Source organism: Ananas comosus, linkage group 7 (assembly GCF_001540865.1).
Source record: "Ananas comosus cultivar F153 linkage group 7, ASM154086v1, whole genome shotgun sequence".
Taxonomy (NCBI): Eukaryota; Viridiplantae; Streptophyta; class Magnoliopsida; order Poales; family Bromeliaceae; genus Ananas; species Ananas comosus.
Genome location: NC_033627.1, coordinates 11,176,233 through 11,201,997, shown reverse-complemented (window position 1 = coordinate 11,201,997; position 25,765 = coordinate 11,176,233). Strand labels below are relative to the sequence as shown.

The 25,765-nt window shown below is 35.3% G+C and overlaps 1 protein-coding gene across 4 annotated transcripts; it reads right to left on the bottom strand.

Annotated features, from left to right (window-relative positions):
- Positions 9,571-24,384, bottom strand: LOC109712329. Of its 4 annotated transcripts, XM_020235834.1 has the most exons (14): positions 23,831-24,378; positions 19,229-19,362; positions 18,946-19,095; positions 18,748-18,859; positions 18,251-18,599; positions 16,152-16,365; positions 15,317-15,406; positions 13,495-13,750; positions 13,073-13,185; positions 11,529-11,627; positions 11,380-11,427; positions 10,853-10,963; positions 10,644-10,734; positions 9,571-9,862 (listed from the first exon to the last, which is right to left on the bottom strand). In XM_020235834.1, the coding sequence occupies exons 1-14, from the start codon at positions 24,120-24,122 to the stop codon at positions 9,765-9,767; spliced, it is 2,157 nt and encodes a 718-aa protein (XP_020091423.1). In that variant the 5' UTR covers positions 24,123-24,378; the 3' UTR covers positions 9,571-9,764. The 4 variants fall into 4 exon arrangements, 2 of the variants coding, with proteins under 2 accessions (XP_020091423.1, XP_020091424.1); XR_002216818.1 differs by lacking the exon at positions 11,380-11,427 and having other exon boundaries at positions 9,811-9,862; positions 10,853-10,994; positions 11,525-11,627; positions 23,831-24,383; XR_002216819.1 differs by lacking the exons at positions 9,571-9,862; positions 11,380-11,427 and having other exon boundaries at positions 10,711-10,734; positions 10,853-10,994; positions 23,831-24,384.

Here is a 25,765-nt window from a genome sequence, read left to right as displayed (position 1 = left end):
GGTGAGTAGCTTATATATAGTTGTGACTTCCATCTCTACTCTTTAGAAAATCAGTTGTAACATCACTGCTCTCAACTACAATACAATATTGCTCAAATTCTTTCTTTCTTATACTTAGTTGTTGGGCTGAGTACGCCCAAGCTAGCAAGCAGAGAGACTGATGACTTGCTCACTTTGTGGAGAAAGGCGAGTGTCGCATGGGCTTCACAAGTAATTTTACTTAAGTTCGTGACACACTGCTAGCCTAAGGGGCGAGGACACTAATGTGGTGGTGCATGATGATCTATAATAAGCCGGATTTAAAGCATTAATTGATGTTGGGATTTAACTCCAATCTACTCTTGGGAGTGAGATGGCATTAATCACTCTTGGCAATTGACTAATAGATTAATCTTCTAGGCAACATCCTTAATCTTGTCAGTTCTATGAGTTTTCGATGGGTTTTTTAGTGCAATAGTTTTCTCCTAAAATTTTATTTTAAAATTATATCTGTTAAATTTTTATTTGTAAATATAGTCCTATAAAAACGGTGAATCATTCACCGTTTTTAAAAGCGGTGAACCATTCACCACTTTTTAAAACGGTGAACAAGTGGTGAACCATTCACCGCTTTCTTTCTTTTTGTTTTACTTTTTTCTATATTTCTACTATGGTAAAAACGGTGAATGGTTCACCGTTTTTATTCTTTTTTTATTCCTAAAAAGGATGAATGAATGCGGTGAATCATTCACTGCATTTAGAGGTCTATTTTAATAATTATTTTTTAAAAAATTTTATTTTTATAATTATAAAAATTAATAGAATTATTTATAAAAAAAAAATCGTTTTCGATTTCAATCCCCCCTCATCTGTCATTTAATAACATCTGTCATTTAATAAAATAAACTTTTATCAAGTGAACCGCAACACTAGTTCCTAAGGTTGCAATTGGTAATGAAACAATATTTAACGAAACAAATATTTTTATTCTTAGGATAATATACTATTCTAGAATACAGAGGAATAAAGAAAATTGTGTGGTTTGATATTTTTTTATTCTCTAGGATAACTAAAATCTTATTTAGTCATTTTATTAAGAATTCTAAAGAACAATAGAACTACAACAGAATTAGATTATAAGGACATATTTTTTGGACACTTTTATATAAGTGTCCCATTTATACAAAAAAATTTTAAAAAAAATCTATTAAGGCCTAAATATAAAGTTGAATCCAATCATGATAAAAAACAAAATGTTCCTCTGCTCAACCAACCACACACAGCCTACTTGGCTCGATTACAAATAAAAAAGAAAAAAAAAATGATCACCATCTCCCCTTCTCCTCCTCCACCGCTACAGCTGACAAGGTAGGGTTCCGACGGCTGGAGTTCGGCCGCGAGGATCTCGCAGGGACCGTAGAGGGCTAAGATCGCCACATATCCCTCCGCCACAGATCGCTGGAGGAGTGGGTGTCAAATATCAAGACGGCCCTACCTATAGCGACCCTATATATAGCAGCACTTTTAAAAAGTGTCAGTAATTTAGCCAGCAGCACTTTTTTTGACCTATACTGATATTTAAAAGTGTCACTATACACAATTTTTGCCGTAGTGGTTAAAGAGTAAATTTTAAAAAAAATTTAAATATCAAGATTGTCCTTGTCTATATATTAATATATGTACTGTTAGAACTAAAACCGAAAAGATTTAGTTCGTCGGGTGCGAAAAACCAGAAAAAAGATATCCAAAAAAAAGAGAAGAAAAATAAAGCACGCAATATTTACGTGGTTCGGCCACCGGCCTACGTCCACGGACGAAGACGGAGCGAAGATCTTCATTATAATAGTGGTGTACAAAATATACCTCTCTCGCAAAACCCTAATCCCAAAAATACATCCAAACTCTCTCTCATGTGCCGCACCAAATCAATAGAATAAACGGTATATTTATAATAGTGGCTAAATCCGAATACAATTAGGAATATAAATCCACTACGATTAGAAATATCTCTAAGATTAGGTATAATCTAAACTTAACTTAATGGGATAATTAAAATAGAGTAGGGTTAGAAGACCATGCGGTACTAGAATTCGAAACATATCTAACAATCTCCACCTTAGGTTAAATTCTCTGTCTTCTCCACCAAAATTCCAAAAGCTTCTAAATTGCTACTGCACATGCGAACAAGTTTACGGAATACTTGACCTTGATCGTCTAAAAAAACTTAATGAGCAAATCCGCGGGATTCTCTGAAGTGCAAATCTTCGCATCTCCAATAACGCCTTTTGCAATGTTGCATCAGAACGACAACTTGTCATAGAGCGAAACTGCTAAAGTGAACAAACTTCTCGATCTCAATCTTCGTCAACGCCTTAAACACCCAAACGAACAATCTGACTCTAATACTAGTTTGTTAGAACTAAAACCGAAAAGATCTAGTTCGTCGGGTGCGAAAAACCAAAAAAAAGAGATATGAGAAAGAGAGAAAAAAAATAAAGCACACAATATTTATGTGGTTCGGCCACCGGCCTACGTCCACGGGCAAAGACGGAGCGGAGATCTTCAGTATAATAGTGGTGTACAAAACATGCTTCTCTCGCAAAACCCTAATCCCAAAAATACACCCAAACTCTCTCTCATCTACTGCACCAAATCAATAGAATAAAGGGTATATTTATAATAGTGGCTAAATCCGAATACAACTAGGAATACAAACCCACTAAGATTAGAAATATTTCAATAAGATTAGGCATAATCTAAACTTAACTTAATAGGATAATCAAAACAGAATAGGGTTAAAAGACCTTGCGGTACTAGAATTCGAAACATATTAACAATCTCCACCTTGGGTTGAATTCTCTGTCTTCTCCACCAAAATCCCAAAAGCTCTTGAAGTGCTACACATACGAACAAGTTTACGGAGTACTTGACCTTGATCGCCTAAAAACTTAATGAGCAAATCCGCAGGATTCTCTGAAGTGCCAATCTTGGCATCTCCAATAACGCCTTTTGCAATGTTTTATCAGAACGACAACGACAACTTGCCGTAGAACGAAACTGCTAAAGTGAACAAACTTCTCGATCTCAATCTTCGTCGATGACTTAAACACCCAAACGAATAATCCGGCTCTGATACCAGTTTGTTAGAACTAAAACCAAAAAAATCTAGTTCGTCAGGTGTGAAAATACCAAAAAAAATAAAGATCCGAGAAACAGAGAAGAAAAATAAAGCACACAATATTTATGTAGTTCGGCCACTAGCCTACGTCCAAGGGCAAAGATAGAGCGGAGATCTCCGTTATAATAGTGGTGTACAAAATATGCCTCTCTCGCAACACCCTAGTCCCAAAATAAACCCAAACTCTCTCTCATCTGCCGCACCAAATCAATAAAATAAATCGTATATTTATAATAGTGGCTAAATCCGAATGCAACTAAGAATTCAAACTCACTAAAATTATGAATATCTCAATAAGATTAGGAATAATCTAAACTTAACTTAATGAGATAATCAAAACATAATAGGGTTAGAAAACCTTGCAGTACTAGAATTCGAAACATATCTAACAATCTAACATGTACAATAATGCACATAAAAAATAATATATTTTACAAAGTATAAAATAATTAAAATATTATATATGATAATATTATAATCATATTATTTTATAAAATTCTTCAATAATGTTATACACCATACTTCAATAATAATACATAAAAATACTCTGAAAATAATATTATTATATTTGGTTTAAATTTGTAGTTATCTAAATTGAAGTTAAATCCTAATCTAATTAGAATTAGATATAATTTAGATTTAATTTGGCATATATGGATTATAAGTAGGAGTTTAATTCTAATTGAATTAGGATTAGACTCTAGTTAGGAGACATGTAATATATATACATGCTACGGCCAAGTTAATGATGCCGCGACCAAATTAAGAGCCATACTAGTTAATTAAGTGAGCATCAAGGAAGACTGTTCCGTACAGGTGAGAGGAGCCGAGCCGCTTATTGGGAGTCGCTTGTACGGATGCGGATTTCGACGTTTCCGGTCTAATTAAGTTTTTGTTCTTTAAGAGATTTTCTTTGTACTCAGTCTTTCGACATTAATAAAGTATTTACTCCGTTTTCACCCGTCGACGTAGGCCGTTGGCCGAACCACGTAAAATCTTTTCGACGTCATTGACCTAATGATCAAAGTGTTGTAAATTTTGAAATTTTAATAGGGCGATATGAGAGAATTGCTCGTTTAACAGTGTAAAGAAATCCAAATCAGTTGGAATAATATTAAAAAATATTTTAAACTATATATTTAAAATAAGATCTATACTGTTGATCTCGATTACAAGAATCATATCGTCACATTTTGAAGGATATTTATTTTTAATTGTTTATTTTTGTGCCCACTTGATGCACAAGGAGAACAATATCTGAAAAATATGAAATTTAATTTGTAAATACTTCAAGTTGCCTAGATCATATTTAATCATGCTGATCATAGATTTGAAAGCTCTATTGTTGAAAACAAAGTAGCAATGGAACCCATTTGCTATTCATAGTATTCTAAATATATATATGGTTCAGCTACTATCCTTTTAGGAGTATGAAAGCCTTAGTCCTATTAAGTCATTTTGGATGATCAGGACTCTAAATTGGCAATTAGCACTGTTAAAATTAATCTGCACTACTAAAAATATTTAGAAACCGAATTTTATAATTTTTAAAAATTATTATCAAGTCCATCAAAAAGTCAAAAGATGAAAAACCTTCAGGAAATAAAGGTTAGACTTTCTCAATTCATGATCATAATTATCAAACGTTATCTAAATAGTATAAAGAATTTTTTATCAAAAATTTAAATAGTTTGGATTGCTCTATATTATTAAACAAGCAAACACACGGCTTATATAGGCGGTCAAAAACTATCGATTTTGCGATCCTTTGATCACTATATAAATATTTTTTAAAATTTATGAAATTTAGTTTCCAGGTACTTCAAATGCTCTAGATCAACTTCAACTTATTTCAATCATGGATTCGGGATCTCTATCATCAAAAACGACTTGATAAAACGGAGGTCCCCATCCTTCTAAAGGATAGTAGCTGGATTCTTTATATATATATATCTGACTACAATGCTATTAATAGCACCAAATACTTGGTGCTAACAAGTTTTTCGCTGTTAGACCTACTCTTTTGAGCATTTTCACTCTTTAAACCATACTATTTTACCAACCACCCACTAAACCCTAGGGACCATAATATCCTACCCATACACCCCTTCATCAAAGTGGCAAAGTTTTAATAACACCAATAACCTAGTGCTATTAATAATATTCCATCCTAATTCTCTCTCTCTCTCTCTCTCTCTCTCTCTCTCTCTCTCTCTCTCTCTCTATATATATATATATATATATATATATATATATATATATATATATATATATATATATATATTCACACACGGGAATTTCCTTCTAAGCTTAATTCTAATATTGTTTCTGTGCTGGCCCCATTTTCAAAATTAGATTGAGAACATTCTGTATAGATCGTCTTCGAAACCAAAAAAAAAAAACGTTCTTAGAAATCGATAACTCATGCAAAATATAGGATTTTAATATTAATATGATTTGTCAAATAAAACTTTGACTCATTGCGCAAGGACTAGTAATGCAATTAATCCATTTTTTATCTATTGTCTATTTCGTTACTTGTTGTCTCAATGCACGTACATGGCAGCGATGTGTGTTTAGGGAGGAATTCTACAACGTCACATTTAGTACCGCGTTATCAATAACAAACCAATCATATTTTTTTCTTTTCAAACAAAAGTATAATAAAAATATTTTTTTATAATTATGATGAGGCATATATCTCTAAAAGGAGATATTTGATTGATTTGCTACACCAGGTCACCAATATATCCAGTGCATTCTAGAATTTTTCGTGTTTAGGACTCACCAATATATGATTGGTTTGTTATTGATTGATTTGCTACACCAGGTCACCAATATATCCAGTGCATTCTAGAATTTTTCGTGTTTAGGACTCAGCACCACGAATTGTCCACGCAAAAGCTGCCTGGCTTCATCCTAAGTTCCTAACAACCACACAGAAGTGAGCAACTTGTGCGGGCCACTCAAGCTAAAGCCTGCAGGCCAAACGGATACCATCACCGTCGCCTTCAAATTGCATCCAAGAGGCAACAGTATAGTTGAAGACAACTCTGCACTGATCAAAGCTGGCACATTAATTATGTGGTTCAATAATATAGTATTAGTTATTGGCTTAAAGGGACCAGCATTTCATTATGTGAGGGGGGTCGGATTGAGCCGAATCACTTTCGAAATGGCGGGAGGTCAAGTTAGGCCAACTCATGTTCGCAATGGAGCGAGACTATTTCAGTCGAGTCACAATTGAGATACGTGGGCGCTGTCTGTACGCTTTTAAATGAAAATGCTTGCGTATTTCTAATCGCTCGAATCTTTAGGATTAATAGTTAGCCCCGACGATCCGACACTAGTCATAAGGATGTCGATGGATACGAATACCCAAAATTTTATTCAAATCCGAATTCAAACGGGGCGAATCTATTCGATGCTAAATAGACGTAACTTCGGATACGGATATAAAAAGTGAAAATCCGACAGATTAAGATTCAGTTAGATTTTGTCTGTACCCAATTTAAACCCGAACCCAAACCCGAATTAGTTTAACATTATATAATATAAAAATAAATATTTGATATTCTATTTGAATTGGTATTTTAAAATTTTAGATTTAATGTAATATGTTTTGAATATGGTAAAGAGAAATAATTGTTTCGGCCATGTTTTCGGATTCGGGTCCTGGTTTTAGATTTTCAGATTTTTGGATGAATTCGGATTTGGATATGTATTTTTATAGTATGTCGGATTTGGATTCGGATTTAGGTTTGATTTTCGGGTTCGGTAGTCATGTTCAGATTCCAGTTCGAATTCGGGTTCAGATTTTTGCAAAATTCACTCCAAATCCGACCCATTGACATCCCTATTCCCTACTAGTCATTAACGCATGCACATAATTCGCACTGCCTAAATTCTATTTAGTTTTATAAGCTATGTTAAATTTATTTTTTCATAGATTTATTTCGTGACATTTGAAAATAATTTATTAAATCGGAAGATCTTATTTTGGTTGCTTGGGTGAGAGCTTTATCCGAAAATTCAAAAATAATTATAATTATGATTACAAGACGCCGGATAAAATCGAATAAGAGGTTTTATCTACAGTTATGATTAGTAGAGTTCAAATTAAAAAAGGTAAACAAATTTGCGTGATGTCCGCGTGACAATACATAATTTTTTCTTTGGCATTTTGTTTACCCAGCGACCTAGACTGTTTTTTTTTTTTTTTTTAGAGATAGGTAGCACGCTACCCGCTTCGTTTATTTCATTTAAAAATAAACTTAGCTGGAAATGTGAATCAACTAGGATTTGAACTTGGGTCTCAGATACCAACCACCAAGCCCTTTGCCACTTGCTCTAGGGACGATCGGTCCAGCGACCTAGACTGTTATTCTATATGATAAGATAAGAGCCGACTAACCATTCTGATTGAAGACTGTTATTCTATAAAATAAGAGCCGACCAACCATCCTAATTGAATGTTTCAGACTAACATTCTATAAGATAAGAGCCGACCAACCATCCTAATTGAATGTTTCAGACTAACATTCTATAAGATAAGAGCCGACCAACCATCCTAATTGAATGTTTCAGACTAACATTCTATAAGATAAGAGCCGACCAACCATTTTGATTGAATGTTTGAGTACTCGAAGTTCATCACAAATATGGATATAATAAAGTATCTTCAGTCCTTTCCAAAACTCCTAAATTGATTTTCCATCTGCCTTTCCAATCTAATTCGAGAGGGAATCAGTAGACCCTAGCGTAACATGCAATAATTAAAAAATTGTCCACATTGCAAAAGCTGAAAGAGGTATTCTCATCCTCTCCCAGTTAAGTTTGCTATACTCGAATTATTATTCTATGAATTGGATAAAATTTTTTGTCCTATCAAATTATTTTTGGTGATCAATTTGAACCAAAAATCGGCATTGCTGAAATTAATGGATAGTATTTTAAAATATCTAAAAATTAAAGGCCGATTTGCATAAAAAATCTAAAAGTTTTGAGCTTTTGTAAAACTGGACTGTCTTTTTCGATCTTGCAGATTCAATCCCAATTTTTAGTAAACTGAGCAAAATACCATTATATCTTTTTCTCTCTCCTTTTTTTTCTCGCGTTTTATTTTTTTTTCTCGCCGAAGAAGGCGACGGAGGCGAAGGCGACGGAGGCGAAGGCGAAAACGGCCCCCATCGTCTCTGCCGCTCACGCCCTCACCCTCGCCAGCGCACCCCTCGCAGGCCTGCTCGCCTTCAACCCCATCGAGGCTACGCTGCGACCCTCTTTTGTTTTTCTCTCCGACCCTCCTCCACCGCCTCCGCGGCCCTCCGCAACGATAACGAAAATGGTAACGCGTTCTCTTCCTCTGCCTTTGCCCTCCACCTCCACTACAGCGGATTTTCTACCCGCCAAACAAATCCATTGTCCCCACTGCCGCCGCCGGCTACGAAGAGAAAGTGCTTCTCAGGGCCAAAAAGCCCGCCGGCAAGGGAGAGGAAGAAAAATAGTTACACTCTAGCGAAAGCAAATTTTGCACCGACTAAACCCGCTTTTCAGAACTCGCGTCCCCACCACCACCGCGAACGATAAAGAGGAAGCACTTCTCGGCACCGAGAAGCTCACTGGCGAGGGAGGGGGCACACGGCCAATCACGCCTTCACTCTCGTCTGCGCACGCCGGCCCTCCTCGCCTCCGACTCCGTCGAGACCGCGCTGCGACTTTCTTTTTTTTTTTTTTTTCTCTCCGACCCTCCTCTATAACCTCCGCGGCCCTCCGCAACGATAGTGAGGACGATATTGCATCCTCTTCCTCCGTCACTTTCTTCGGCGAGGAAAAAAAAAAAAGAATGCTAGAAAAAAAAAAAAAATGAGAGGGAAAAAGCTATAAGGGTATTTTGATCAATTTACTAAAAATTCTGACCGAATCTGCAAAATCGAAAAAGACGGCCCAGTTTTGCAAAAGTTCAAAACTTGTAAATTTTTTATTCAAATTGGCCTTAAATTAAATATAATGATTTTTTAAAATTACTTATGTAATGACCGAAGACCTTAAAATCAATATTTTTTTGTATAGCCTATGTAAGTTATTTGCCTATTTGACATTAAAATGATCCAAATTGATTAAATTTTTTTAGTTCTTTTCATTATCTTGATTACATTTGACAACTTTAATATTGAAATGAAAAGCCCTAGCATTTATTTTTACTAAGTTGTTTCTTTTTAACCATTCATATTCGCTGTTCTTTGATGCACTATATAATATTTTTAAAATGATAAAATTTGATTTGTAAATATTTTAAATGCTCTAAATTCTCTAGATTACAGTAGATAATGTCAACCATTGAAAACAATACAATAAAAATAGAAAAATGAAAATTAAGCGAAAGTACAATATAGTGAAGCATAATTGAGCCAAAATAACCAATACGAGCCGAACATACGATAGTGAAAAAATCGAGTAGAATATAAAACAAAGAGGGCTAACATAATTTGCAGTAAACCTCAAGAGGCGTGAAGTGCAGTTACAACATCTTGATACATAAATACGTATATAAGCAGTTGAAACTCCAAAAATTTCAAAAACATGTGAATGTCATCAGCACTGAAAACGTTTAAGCTTTTTCCACGGTGAGTTTGACATCAGTTGCCTTGACCCATTCGCTCAATGTCGAGTTCACTTCCACCGGTAGCTCGTCATGGGGACAATGCCCTGAAATAACATCAGTATAGATAACAATAAGGCGACACGAAGTTAAAAGGAGTTGAGAAAGATTCATATTTAGTGTCTATTTAGTCTGGTTCCTTCGACGCTTAAAAGATGTAGCAACCACATGCTCGACAAACAAAAAGTATGGAGAGCTTCTGTCGGCACAGAAAGCAGAACAGAGCTTTTTGCCACAACCAAAGCTTCAGCTTCCACTATACCTGGAAGCTATTTGAGGAAGTTTATAGCAAAAAAAAAATATGTAGTTATTTCTTCAAGCAGCTGTCGAAAAGCACTTCAGCAGGTCCAGCAGGAAAAGAGACTCAATGATTAAGATTTTGCATGCTAATTGGTAGGTCATGAGTCTGGATAAGTGGTGAAAGACAGTCAATTTTCACGTCGGATCTCTACTGACATGTAGTTTTAGGGGCCTATAGTAGATTTGGTAGTAAATATTCCCACTCTCTCACCAAATACCATTGGGACTACAAAGATTTTTCATTTTGAACTGCGTAGTCAGTGTAGTCTGTGCGTGGCCCTATCATGGTTAAAGCAATTCGATGGAATAGGGATGGCAGTCCTCTCTCCCCATGGTTTCACCCTATCCAGACAGATAGCGATTCCATGGGTGCAAAAGTGCTGTCATTGTGAAAAGCCTGAAATTCCTACATAATCCATACTATATCCCCAAACAAATGCTATGACACCTTGAACAGTGATAATAATAAAGCAATATTTATCCTTGGAAAACGTACTACAACTGAACATCGAGAATTGAATCAGTTACCTGCATCCAGTTCTTTAATTGCAACCCCGCTGCAATGCTCCCTAAGCATTGATAGGAACAACTCAGATTTCGTGATCGGATCTCTCATCCCCTGATTCCGAAAGAAGGGAAAATAGTGTTAGACTATTAAATGATACCCTTCAATCTAAATTATTTGATTTATCATGAGGTTGTGTGAACATAAGATAAGTGTCTCATTCTGCACGTACTTGTATGATTAGGATTTTTCCTCCGAAAGAGTCGAAGAGAAAGTTGAGTGGAATTGACAAGTTGAAATTGAATATGCTCTCGAGAACTGTAGCTGAACCAGGATCATAAGACTGAAAGTGCTTGTCAAGGAAGTAGTTTCCCCTATAAAAAGGATATATCCTTCTAAATTTATAATTAACCAATTAAATAAGAACACATGAAGAGAAATTTATTCTACACATGGAGCTTACGTAGAGATCAAGTGACAGACGAAATTACAAGCTCATAAGTCCAAGCAAATAAATCCTTGAAAATATAAAATGAGGGCAGTAGCAAAGTGAAACAACACCAGTTTGTATCTTCATGTGTGCTATATAATTTCTTGTGTGCTTCCCATGGCATAGGACCTTGTTACATGTATCACAAATCTTAACGCTGCCCAAGTGTTATAGACAGATTGACCATATGGTTACTCATAATACACGAATATCTTATGTTTCTGATAGCCATATATTTAGATATAAAACTTGCATACAGATGAGGATACAGCTCTCACTATATCATTTACGAGCATTTTGTCAACCCTTTCTGTTTTCTGCAGATAAAGAGAAATACCAAGCAGCTGTAAATTATCATACTCGTATGACACAAAGATCAAAGTGCAAATCATAAGGCTAAATTGCGAGGCTCACATACAGCAGGGTAACAGTTTTTGAGGATGTTTCCAGCTCTTGTCCTCAAGTATAACAAAAGGAGGCGAGCCTGCAACCATGCAAGCCCAGAAGGCCGTTCTTCCTGAGAGAAACACAGAAAGAAAAGATTGTTTATTATTCATTAATAAAGACCAAAAGCTCCAAAAGTTGAAATTTCTTGCATAATTGTGATTGGCACAATTCTATCAGCAATCTCATTTCTTCCATATTTTATATGCCGATGAGTACTATAACACAACACTGAACAAGAAGCAGCAACAAATCATTTAAGCAATCAGAACAGTTAGGCATGCCAAGAAACTCCATTCTCAAATCTCCATAGTTGCTTGAACCACCGGAGAAAGAGAAGCAAGCAATCTACTAAGCATTCTAATGTATTATGTTCTGAAGAATTATCCGTAGCCTAAATAGATAATTGACTAATGGGCTCGAATATCAGCATAAAGTTATAGTCAACAAATCTATGATTTACGTAGTAAATACAAATGACTTACCCTACATGTAGTCCATCTTACATGGTGTGGTAATTTTAAAATAACCAGAAATGGACGCTATCCTTCTTGGATTTGGATTCACATTCAGATCTCAAGTTTGAAAATTTGTATCGAGTTCAAGTTCACTAATGTTCTTCAGATTCAGATTCGGATATCAAATTGCCAAATTTGCAACTTGTTTTAATATGTTCATCATATATGACATACCCGTTGAGCCCATATTTGGCATTGCTTTTTAATGTCTCAATTTTTTCTCTGTTGTCCTAATTTTTTACAAATTTTAGAAAGCTCAGATATATATCAGCAAATCTTTTGTGCTTTTAGTTTTATATACGCATCAAATATCTGACTTGGATGCAAATCCGTTGAATATCCAATCTGTATTAGAATCCACTTTTATCGACTACGGATTTGAATTTTAGTATCCATCCAATATATGAATCCTTACCTGGATCCAATGTAAAATATGGATTTGGACATGGATTGAGCACTGTCTGATCCTTTTTAACCCCTAGTGGCATCACATTAAGAGCCTCTAGGATCTAGGTGCAATGATTATCAAAAGATGGTTTTGTCATCAAAGTACTTATACGCAATAGGAATATAGGATAAGAACTATGTTCTCCCTTTCCTTTTTTTTCCTTTTCTCCACTGTCCCAGAGATCAAGTGAAGAAGCTACTGCATGCAAATAGACTTATTAGAGAGAACAAGTATAGGAATACTTCCTAAATGTGGTCAACTAGGTAAATAAAAGGATTATAAAGCAGATAACCTAGAGAAAATAAAATAAATAGAATTATAAATGTAGCACTTGAAACCGAAAAAAAAAAAAGAGGAAAAAAGATAAGGACATTATGATTAAAGCAATATTAGAGAAACCATAATCAACCATCAGCAAGCTATTAACCAAGTAACCATCGCAACACAATTAAAATTACTGACTAACAGAAATAAGAATGATGAGGTGCTTTTGAATGGTAAAGGTGCTACAGTACTGCATTTGGAAGAAACATAAAACTGAAATATCCTTACTTCAATTAATGGAACAGAGGAATAGCTTGGGACGATTGAACCAGCAGTATTTATGAGAACCAGAGACTGAACCAAAGCAGGCCATAAACCAGCCACAATAGCAACGATATAACCTGCAAAGGTGATAACAATAAGAAGTAACATGAGAGCAAGCTAACCTGGCCTCTCAAACAGCTTCTGAGCTTCACAAGCAAAAGCTTCCATAAACAACGTCATGGCTAGACAAATATCTGGAGCTTTTGTTGTAGGGGGTTTGCCTAAATGAGCTTTCGGGTGCCAAATCAAAGTTTAGAGCTTCCACTTCTCTTGCAGTGAGAAGAGCACCCATGCAGTCCAGTAGAGCCAAAAAGGCTCCAAGATGTAATACTTATTTGCTAGACATTGGTTTAATCTTCTATTCATCATTCTAAGTAAGAATGTACCACCAATGGAGTTGCCAACCAGATGGGCTGGTTCACCCACAACATCAACAATGAAATCTCTCAACAATTCCGCCCACATAAGTTCCGAATAAATGGTATTTGGTTTTTCTGACTTCCCAAAACCTAGAAGTGTGATTGCCCAAACTCGGTTTCCAGCTTCAGCAACACTAGCTATATTGTCACGGAAATGCTCCAAGAAAGCCCCAAATCCATGTACAAAAAGAATTGCAGGACCTTCATTACCAACAGCTGCATACTGAAAATAAATGTCCAAACTGAGGAACTCAATAGAATATTATCCAGTAGGAACACAGATTAAATTTATTTAGATATTCATTTCTTCATAGAAAAAGTACAAGGTAAGCTTTTTTGGTTATTCTTGTATGACACGACATGCTCATATGATTGCTTGACTGTTGATTAATTTTGAAACTAATATTCTCCAGGAAATAACAAATAGAAGAAACAGATAATTCAACTGTCATCTCACAGGCATGCAGCGCTAGAAAACAACTACCTATGAATGGTTAACTTATGCAACACACGTCCGTGTAAGCAGAAAAATGCAACAAGAGAAGAGGTAGGTCTTAGAAGCATGATCAAATAAACAACACAAATGATAAATGGAATGTTGTACTATACTACTATCCAGGTTTAGATGAAATATACAACACTATTATGAGGTGTTGTTTGAAGTACCAAATTGATATAGGCATTTTATATGCATATTTGGTGTGAAAGACTCTTTAAATACATGAAAATGAATATCACTGTGGAACAAGGATCACAGTGCCACGGCGCAGTATCGTGCCAAGCACTTGCTGGCACCATATGGCATGATGCGTGCCATGTCATGATGTACCAATGTGTGTTGTTCACAAAAATACCTATGTATTGACACACTAAGACATGAAATGTATGTTTCCTTTGGCACCAATATATTCTTATTGATTAGAATATATCTTTATCAAATCTTTGCACTCAATTGATGTAAATATTTACTAATTTCAAAGAAAAGAGGGTTTGAGCCGTGACGAAGGCACGGGGGTGGTATCATGCTGAGATCATGTCGGCACAGTAGGCATGGTGGGCAAAGGCCATGCCGATAGGCACTTAAATGGTGTGGAAGAATTGAAATCAGGAAGAGCAATTTCCAAGATTCTTGGTCAAGACAGAAAGACGAGCAAAATTGTAGGTACAGCTATAAGGTCAGCTTTTAAAAAATTGACCTTCAGAGAACAATGTGAGCTCCACTATAATACCATGATCGAAACTAAAGTTATGCTTGATCCACTGCTATCCTTACGAGCGAAGTAATATCAAATTACGAGCTAAAACAGATCAAGAACCATATCTGCACCGTGGTCTCAATTGAACAAAGATAACGAAAGGACCTATGCTGTGTTAATACGAAACGTTATAAATCAGTTGCTTTATGAAAGATGTGAAAGAGATCAATTAGGTAGTACGTTTTTTATGACAAAACAAATAACAAATAAGCTCGCCATTCACTTGAACAAATGTCACAAATTATGATGATTTGTTATCTGTTCAGGTACTGTCAACCTAACAGGATCTGACATCACATATTACAATCATAAAATCGAATAAAAGAACAGCTTTATGCCACTAAAAGAGCCATTAAATATAGCCAGCTGATGGCCAACCAGCATGAACCAATTCTGCAACAAGCAAATCCATATTTCTAAGGTAATCAAGAATTTCTTTTCAAAACATAACGAAATAAAGTAGGAGAAATATGGACCATCATGATAAAGCGTTTCATACATATCACAGAGGGCTTCAACAATATGCAAGGTACCTGAATTATATAGCCTTTCCATCTCCAAATTCTTATCGGATACATCCCTTTATTGCATATTTGGGAATTCAAAGCCAAAAGCCAATACCACTGCCACGAGATCAAATGGAATGTTAAAAGCATACAAAGTAACGCTTAAGAAGAAATACAGCATACTTCCTTATAGACAAATAAACGCACAGACAACACATGCAAACATGAATACACACTTATACAGCACGTTACTATGCAATACTCAATCCTGTGAGACATAAAGGTTTGCAGCAATATGGCTATACTCAAAGGGTATTTAGCTGTTCTTAGGCCAGCACAATGCAGCACCGTTGGAATGGACCTGGCCAACCAGCACTTAAAAATCCTTGGTACCCTGGAGACAGGCCATCCAAATCAATGATCCACAACACCATATGATCTAAAGCATCAAAAACACCCACAATCATATTTGGAGTTCTTTCATTAATAGCTCACATGCATCAGGTCACAATATAAACAATTCCATAACAACAGAAGAAAAGACCTCTAGTAATTAATTGTATAGGAATATCTAAATCTGAAGTAGAATATCAAATTTTTGGTCTTTTGGATGCATAAATTATGAAGTATGAATAACAACTACTCTAAGCATTTCTTTATATATGTCACCCTCTCTAAAACCTAAACACCCATTTCCCATCTCCCCCCAACAGAGACTCTTAACCCAAGACCACACGACCCCATGTATTACCGCTAGGATCCTAGTGGTCCAGTAGCTATTGTAGCTCCTAATGGATGAAAACCACTCCCCTGAAAAGTTAATTAGAAAAAAAAAAAGACACAATATCGGACATAAACATACCTCCATAGAGCAGATAGCATCAACTGCAGCTGTGACCGTAGGTGCTGAATATCCAAATGGGGATAGAAAACCGGCATTACGTTCTTTTTCATACTTAATGGCCTCATAGTAAACTTTCCTCCTGGATATAACTCCAAGCTTAAGAGCAGGACCAAACAAGGCAAAAAATGAGGCTCCTTTCCTGCTTTCAGTTTTCCGTAACTTCTCATGCAGCCTGATCATAAAAGTAGAAAAACTAATTCAGGCTTTAAACATTAAAATGAATTCATTGCACATGAAAATGTCAAATATATGTAACCAAAGAACACAGCATAAAAGATCCTATTTTCCTAAAGTCAGATAGTCATATTGTGTAATATTCATAGTAATTAAAGATGACAAATTCATACAACCTTATGATTTGACAAAGGATTTTATCTCATTGCCACTCAATTAGGCACCATATGAAGAAAAGAAACACCTAGATGCTATAAAAATTAATTGCCTCAACCCCATCACCTTCTATTGAGCAACAAATGGATAAATGACGGTCGAAACTGCATATTTCGCCATTAATAGAGACAGGGGAATCAACCAAATTTCAAATAATCCCACACAGAGAAAAGAGAGTGTATTTTGACAACTTGATCAGAAACACAAAAGCAACTTATGTTTCAATAGAAAAATGCATGTAAAATTTTGTTTAATGGCTACATTGTGAACTATTCAAGTTCTCAATTCTGGGTATATCAGCTTTCGTTGTCTGTTAGATGCTTCCAACCAGTTTGGACTAGAATCCCTCTTTTTATCATAGTTTCATGGTTTGAGCTTCCGCAGCTATATATTAGGAAAAAAGGCGATTCTAACATGTCTAGACTAATAGGGAAGGAGCCAAGCTCTGATTCAAAGGCATGCTATAGACAGAATGATCTTCGGATTGTATTAGGTAGGCATCATCAACTTCAGTTAAAAGCAACAAGCATGCCGATTTAAATAGGAATGCTCGTAGAAATAAGGAAAGCATAAGGAGAGAACAAAATTTCTACGTTCTAGGGTTAAAGAGAAAAAATGAGAAGAAGAAAGAGGTGAAAAAGGTAGAAAGATCAAAAAGAAAAAACAAGAGAGAGAGAGAGAGAGAGAGAGAGAGAGAAGAAGAAAATATTCAGAAAGAAAATAGAAGAAATATGTACAAAGGTAACCAGTATATGGACTCTAGGGCCACCCAATCAAGTTTGTAGTTCCAACCTACATAGGGGTAGGTTCTTTGGCATAAGCATTGACTCTAACATCAGATATCACATATATATGTATGTTAGAGACTCTTATTATCTCTATGCTTAAACACCTTATTGCTGAAGCATGTTTGCTTTCGAGGCTTATAGAAACATAAATCTGCAACCTCCAAGAGATATCGGCACAAGAAAAGCTGAACACCGAAGTATGATAGAGTTTATTTAATACAAAAAATAATATGCTTAACGTGAAGCTTCGAAAAGAATCAATTTCAAGACATTAATAGTTTATACAGAGAAAACTAAAGGATGCGATCAGAGGTCTGCAAAAAAAATTTTAAAAAAATTAAAAAAATAAAACTGGGAAATGAACTAAGAAAACCTGTATGGAACATAGCAGAAATTGCTATATTGCTTGAATGTGGATGCATTCTGTTAGAAGCAAATGAAAGAGGATTTTTTCATTGAGAGTTACTACAATTCACAGGTTTAAGGCTTCAGGCTTCACTTCCCTTGCAATGATGAATAATTACATATATACACAGAAAGCATTAACATACAAGGTATTTGGTTTTCATCGACTAAGCAAAGCTCTAAGCAGCAGAGAGAACACCGAAATCGGTATTGTTTATCCATCAACTGCAACCTTATTAATCATTATCAGTAAGAAAAGATCCAACTGATTAACTATCTCCACAACAATATAGAACTTCTGATGCATTTCTGTAATATCAATATTTAAACCTCAAACTGGACTTCAGTATATTAAACGAAAGGAACTCCAATCTGAGGTGAATATATGATTCAGGAATTCAGAAGCATGAAGTTTTTAAATCCATCTTAAAAGCAGCTAAAGTATCTAAAATAGATAAGTAAGAGATTGCTTACTCTTGCCAATCATCCCTTGCTGTACCCTCTAGATATCTTAAATAAGCAGCTAGGGCATCTAAGACAACATTCGTTCCACCTTTCACTTCGCTTGCATTTTCAGATGCAAACATGGACTTCACAAGTTTCATCTTTCGTATATTACTGGATGTTGCTGAAATTTCCTTATTATTTCCTCCATAATTGCTAAGATTTCCTGTAGTATCTGTTTTTCCCACTACTTGACTGGATTGTTCCTTTCTTAGAAAGGTTTTAGCCGATACATTCTTAAGAGAAACCCAGCTCTCATCTACTTGGTGACTCTTTTCTTTCAAGTGCTTCTTCACTTCATTAAGCGTAGGTAAAGCACCTAATGAATATCACAAGAAATATTCAGGCCTACATTATTAGTATGCTTATCAAACATGAATGAATATATGAAGCTATACAGAAATTTTGAAATATATATAAATAAGCATCTAAATATAAAGGCAAGTAAAAGAATCTCATAAGCACACCTTGGTTTGATTCCATATTCAGTACAGGCAAGATTGGAGCTGCAAGAGGAACTGTTGTTGGTGCTCGCATCTTTAAAAATAAATCATACGATTCAGGTAGCTCCATCAAATTCTAAAAACAGAGTTGTAGTGTTTTTGTATGTCAGATTATTGCGACAGCTTGGATTCAACTGAACTCCAACAGAAATAAAAAGCTACCTTAATATCATATAACGGAGATCTCCAAAATACAAGCTCAGGACTACCCCATGAAAAAGTTGAAGCAGATAAAGTTGTTTCGACATTGACAATTACATTACGAAGACTATACTCTACCTCCTCTTCTGCAAACACATGGCTAGCTTTTACCTGTTAAACTGATATCATAAGCAACAAGGAGATATGTATAATTCATATATTTTCTCATGTCTGATAGGAACCAAAAATTTCCCTAACTTATATAAGCAACTTCACAAGCTCAAAATAATCCTTCTGTAGTGACCTCATTCACAATATTCGCAATAATATCATCTGCACTCCCTAATCCAATAATTAGATCAGAACCTTGAGACTTCAACAGCTCTTTTAGATCTTCCAAAGCAGAAAGTAGGAGTCCAAGCATTACATCTGAATAATCTGCATGAGAAGAAAAACTTAATCCTGATAAATCTGCAGTAGTAGTTAACAACTTTACAAGCCTAGCGAACATAAAAAAGAACCATAATCATTGCCATTGACAAATATAATTTGACTTCACCATACAATAACTAAAGGTCAATATGACTTCTTGAGGTATATTATATATTTTAACTTTGTGTCAAAATAACATCGGAGCTCTGAAATCTGAGCTCTATTTGTGACCAACAATATTATTTGGAAAATAGCATTGCTACAGAGCTTTACAAGCCTATTACTTAACAAAGAAATCCCTGTCAGTTTGCAGTCCATGCAACTTCACAAGAGAGAAACACAGTCAAGCAATGACGTATGAATTTTCAACATGCTAACAATGTCTTTATCCGATAGGCTGATTCACATACCAATATTTGCCAATCGTTTAGAAGTGCTAATAGGCAGGGCCTTATATAGATTTCACTCATCATTCGAGTCGGAGATTGAACCTCTGGCTCGAGCCTAGCCTGATCCTTGGCTATAGTCAGCCAGGTCAGTTCAAGCTAGGGCTCCAGTTCATTTTTGCCCATATATGCCAAATATAAAATAGAGGATAAATTAATCATGTTTTTTCTTTAAAACTTATAAAAACGAAGTTCCAAATGTTTCTCCACTTACTGTTGGTCAGCTGGGTTAGTCTAGTCAACTGATATAGTGATGCCACTACGTATATATGTTGGATACTTCTTTCAAACACTTTAACATCAAGACTTCAGGGAAAAAAAAAGAAAAAAAATTCTACATGACTTGAAGCCAATTTGGCCTCGAGGTTTAACCACCACGTCTGTGGGTGAAACTGACTTTCCAAAAGCATAAGTTGTATGCTTCTCCATTCTGCGGGTCCCACCGCAACTATCACAATGTGCTTGATTGGCACAATCCACACAATGTGAAATTATCCTTCAAGAAGAACTTCCCCCATGCATCCCACTGATTGTGAGAAGCACGCCCTCCGCAACCTCAAATGGGGCCTTAGGGACAAGGTTGAAACCAAGGATTAAAGTGTCTATCGACACGGGTCATATCCACCGTGCCGTATCGTGCCAGCAAGAGATCGGCACGACACAGCCCCCGTGCCGATGGCACAACTCAACACCCTCTATTCTTGAAATTAGTAAGTAATTTTCTCAACAAAGTTCAAAAAATTTGATAAAAATATATAATAAATAATTGACATATTTTGTTGCTAAAGAAAATAAATATTTCATGTCATTACGTATCAACACACAAATTTTTTTGACCGGCATGCATCGGCACTGCCATGCACGCACCGTGCTGTACCATGCCGGCAAGTTTCCGGCACGATCCCGTGTCACGGCACTTTAATCCTTGGTTGAAACTTCTGGATTTAGTTGCAAAGTTCAGGATGTGCACTAACAAAGGAATCGCAATAATAAAGTACCAATTAAAGATAAGAATAGAAGTCAATTTTTTTTCATACAATACATGGTTTAGGGTAACTAAAGGCTTTCTTTTTATTAATCTCAATCTCCTAAGTCTGAACTAGGATGCTTGTTTTACATGTATGGACTATCCAGTGCACCTACAGATACCTAATAGTTAGAAACTACCAAAACTACCAAAAACAAGTCACATGCCTTACCAGAACCAAAACCGAAATTTCCAATCTAGATTTCAAGTACTCCGCAATAGTCTTACCAGAAACAAAACCGAAATTTCCAATCTAGATTTCAAGTACTCCGCAATAGTCTTACCAGAACCAAAACCGAAATTTCCAATCTAGATTTCAAGTACTCCGCAATAGTAAACACTGCAATGAGCAATCTCAATTTACAAAGTTCACCTGACTCTCTCGCAAAGCACAATTCATGCATTACTAGTAAAGTGTGGTGATGGTAACAAATTACAGAGGTGCACCTATTACGGTGCTTTAGACCTTCAAACAAGAAATATATAGGGTCCAGCCAGAATGCTTCTAAAAATAAACAGGGGAATTTACTTCCGCATTGTTTCCGGCAAAAGGGAATCCGAATTGACAATTCACACTGTTAAGTATGATCTAGGCTATTTGAACTCCTTAATCTTCAAATTTTGTGATTTTACGACATCATCGGCCGAGTGATCAAAAAGTCTAAAAAATGATTATTTTAATGGCCGATATGGCACGTTTGTAAGTTCAACAGTGTAGAACAATCCAAATTAGGTGAAACTTCAATAAAAAATTCTACTTACCATCAAGAGCAAGATCAATACTTTCAATTTAAAATTAAGTCTTTCGTCACTACTTTTTATGAGATTTTATTTTCAGTCATTCGTTTTGAGACTACTCATTCATTAGACAAACAAGGTCAAAAAAATTTATAAAATTTGGCTTCTAGATACTTCCAACATTGTAGATCATGTCTAATAGAGCCAATTGCCAAATTAGATGTTCTACCATCGAAAACAACTTGAAAAAAGAAGGCCTCTGTACTTTCGAAAGCATAGTAGCCTAGCTCTATACATATATAAACATATGCATACATACATATACATATACATATATATATATATATACATACATACATACATACACACATGCATACAGACACGTACAAACACACACACACACACACACACACACACACACACACACACACACTTATATATATATAGAATTGAGCTAGAATACTTTTAGAAGCACCAACCCCTTGATGCTTCTAAGTTTTTAACCCTTGGATCTATTCCTTGATTACTAATAGCCTTTGGATCAAACACTATTCCACCTACCACCACCTACCACCACTTACCACCATCATCTCAACCTCACATCTCTCCATCCAATGGCTAAAAACTCAAAAGCACCACCTTCATGGTGCTTTTGAAAGTATTCTAACTCAACTCTATATATATATATATATATATATATATATATATATATAGGGTCCGGCTACTATACTATTATGAGTACGATCGTCCTCGTACTCATAAGTTGTTTTCGATGATAGAGCTTCCGAATCGACGATCCATACCGTTAAACATTATCTAGAGCATTTAAAACTTCTAGAGATTGAATTTTATAAATTTTCGACATCATTTACCTTATGATCAAGAGGTCACAAATTTGACAATTTTTAACGGCCGGTATGTGATACTCGCTAGTTTAACGGTGTAAAAGAATCGGAATTTGTTGAATTTTTGATAGAAAATTATATTTACTATATAGATAAAGATCAATAATTCCGATCTTGAATTGAAGGATCCGATCATCCTTTTTTAGGACGTCGTTCGATTTTGACCGTTTATTTTATGCCCACTTGATGAACTTTATTATGATTTCGAAAATTTATGAAATTTATTTTCTAGAAGTTCAAATACTCTAGATAATGTTTAACGGAGTGGATAGTCGATTCGGAAGCTCAATCATCGAAAACAACTTATGAGTACGAGGGCTCCAATACTCATAATAGTATAGTAGCCATGGCCTAATATTATAGTATCCATATATATATATATATATCTATATATATATATATTATATATATATATATAGGGTAGGGCTACTATACTCTTATGAGTATAGGGCCTTCGTACTCATAAGTTGTTTTCGATGTTGGGCTTTTCGAATCGACGATCTACACCGTTAAACATGATCTAGAGTATTTGAAATTCTAGAAAATAAATTTCGTATTTTTCAAAATCATTATAAAGTCCATCAAACGGGTATAAAATGAACGGTTAAAATCAAAAAATTAGGATCGAGTTATTGATCTTTATTTAAGATCGGAGTTATTGATCTTTATTTAGGTAGTGAATAGATTTCCTATCAAAAATTCAACCTATTTCCGGTTCTTTTTTACCGTTAAACTAGCAAATATCTCAAACCGGTCGTTAAAATTGTTCAATTTGTAAGCTTTTGTTCGTAAGGTAAATGATATCGAAAATTATAAATTGATTTCTAGAATTTTAAATGCTCTAAATAATGTTTAACGGTATGGATCATCGATTCGGAAGCTCTATCATCGAAAATAATTTATAAGTACGAAGGCGATCGTACTCATAAGAGTATAGTACGCGACTCTCTCTCTCTCTCTCTCTCTCTCTCTCTCTCTCTCTCTCTATATATATATATATATGTGTGTGTGTGTGTGTGCGCGCGCGCGCGCGCGCACGCTTACACACGTGTGTTTGTGTAGTCATCGATGGTTTTCATGGATAGGATCAGTGCTCACGGATAGTTTCCTATTATATAGATTTCTTAGATAGAGTACCAAGAGAAAGTGGGTTTAAATTCACCACATACAACATGTAATGGTTCAAATCTCCAAACATCATATTAGTGCACCTGGAATGGTTCATCTGTTTATAAGAAACGGCAACAATACCAAACAAGACCCTTAAGCTCTTTCTTTTGTTAGGTGCGCATTTTCCACCAGAACTCAATCTCAGTGATCAAGAGCGGTACAGAAAGAGAAGGCAAAGAGGGCCGAACCCGACAAAAGCCGAGGATCGAAGACATAGAGCGGCACGACGATCCGGTGCCGTGCCGCGGCGGCAACGAGGCCCGGGTGGTCGTCGACGCGGAGATCATTCTTGAACCACACCACGGCGGCCCCACTCGCCGCCGCTCCGCCGCCTCCTTCTCGCCGCGCTTCCGCCCTCACCGCGGCCTTGGAGAAGAGGGGCTTCCGGTGGCGTCGGCGGTGGCGATAGCAATGTGGAGCGGCGGGGGAGGAGGGAGAGAAGCGGAGCGCGGCGGCGGGGAAACGAACGACGAGAGCCATGGCGGAGGAGGAGGAGGAGGAGGAGGAGGGGGGGATGATCCATGAACCCTACCCTGCTGAGGGATTGATAACTAGGGGTCCGCCATTGGGGATTGGCGGGGGAAGGGGAGTTTGTGGAGGAGGATCGTTGGGGGAGATTGCGATCCCTGCGGGCTTGTGGTGGGATTTGAATTAGGGTTTGGAGAGGGAAAGTGACAGCAGGTGGTGGGGATTTTTCTTTGTTCCTTCTTCTTTGTCGGGAGGCAGACACTGGTTTGGAACTGATGCAGCGAACAAGGGTGTGCGCTTGGTTGGGTTGGGTCTGTTGTATCTTGTAAGTTAGCAAGCGCCGTTTGGCCAAATTGGCCTTAGATTCTGAAAAAAAAAAAAATTACAATAAATTTCGTTAGAAGCTGCAACGTCAGCACTCTATTATCATCGAGCAGCGATAAGGTGATGCCCAAATNAAAAAAGATTAAAAATTAATTGAGCATTTGTTTGAGTTTCGATGAAAAATAACTTTTCTGAAATAATTTTATAAAACTGTTTGACAAAAAAAAATTAATATTTACAAAATAATAATATTTTTATTTAATTTTATTTTAAAATAAACTAAATTTTTAATTTTTAATTTGGACAAAAATTTATAATTTGATAGTTTAATTTAAAATATATACTTGAAATTTGAAAATTTAAAATTTAAAATGTAAATTTGAATTTTTAAATCTAAATTTAAACTTTAAATTTCTAAATTTAAGTTTAAATATTTAATAATTTAAATTTTTAATTTTAAAAACTTGAAAGTTTTAATTTGAAAATTAAAACTTATAATTTTAATTTTAAATTTTAAATACTAAAATTCAAATTTAAATTTTATCTTAAATTTTAAATTCAAATTTTAAAACATTCAATTTCGAATTTAAATTTGAGATTATAAATTAGAAATTTGGAATTTAAAATTTTGAATTTTGAAATTTAAAATTTGAAATTAAAATTTAATATCTAAATTAAAATTTAAATTTTATAATTTAAAAATTCAAATATTAAATATTAAATTAAAATTAAATTTTGAATTTAAATTTAAAATTTGAATCTTAAATTAAAAAAATTAAAATTTGAGTTTAAAATCAGAATCAGATATCAATAAGTAAGTTATAACTACTTCTGCCCAAAATCAGAAAATTGATTTTGGGCCTCAAAACTCAGAAAATTAATTTTAAAAATCAGAATTAAATTTCGAAAACGAGTTTGTCAAATGTTGTATTGAGCCGAAAATAACTTTTAGATCTAAATCACTTTTTAAAAGTCTAAGTACAAATGCAGCCGGAGTATTTTTGGCAAGATTAAGTCAGAGTGTTTTTTAATTCTAAAATACGTATTCACAATCTTATTATAATATTTGACCTAAGCAATTTCATTATTTTCTAAATACGATAAATTACTTCAAATAAAACTATATTTGAACACCAAAAGATGTATAATATTAAAAACTAAAAATAATTTAATGTTTTGAAGAAAGTGGTGCTATTAGAAACTCTTGTGCTCTTAAATTTCTAACTATTCATCAATTTTTATGAATGGTTGGGATTTATTCTTCTTTTTTCTCATTTCTATCTTAATTTTCCTTCTCTCATTCTCTCTCTCAATTTTAAATATTGTGGGGG

Excerpts from the sequence above, each read along its gene's own strand:
- LOC109712329 (XM_020235834.1), bottom strand. The coding sequence starts at position 24,122 with ATGGCTCTCGTCGTTCGTTTCCCCGCCGCCGCGCTCCGCTTCTCTCCC. Across the intron at positions 18,600-18,747 it reads GAATATGGAATCAAACCAAG|GTGCTTTACCTACGCTTAAT; the intron begins GTGTGCTTATGA and ends GATATTCATTAG. Across the intron at positions 15,407-16,151 it reads ATGCTATCTGCTCTATGGAG|TGGTATTGGCTTTTGGCTTT; the intron begins GTATGTTTATGT and ends ATCTCGTGGCAG.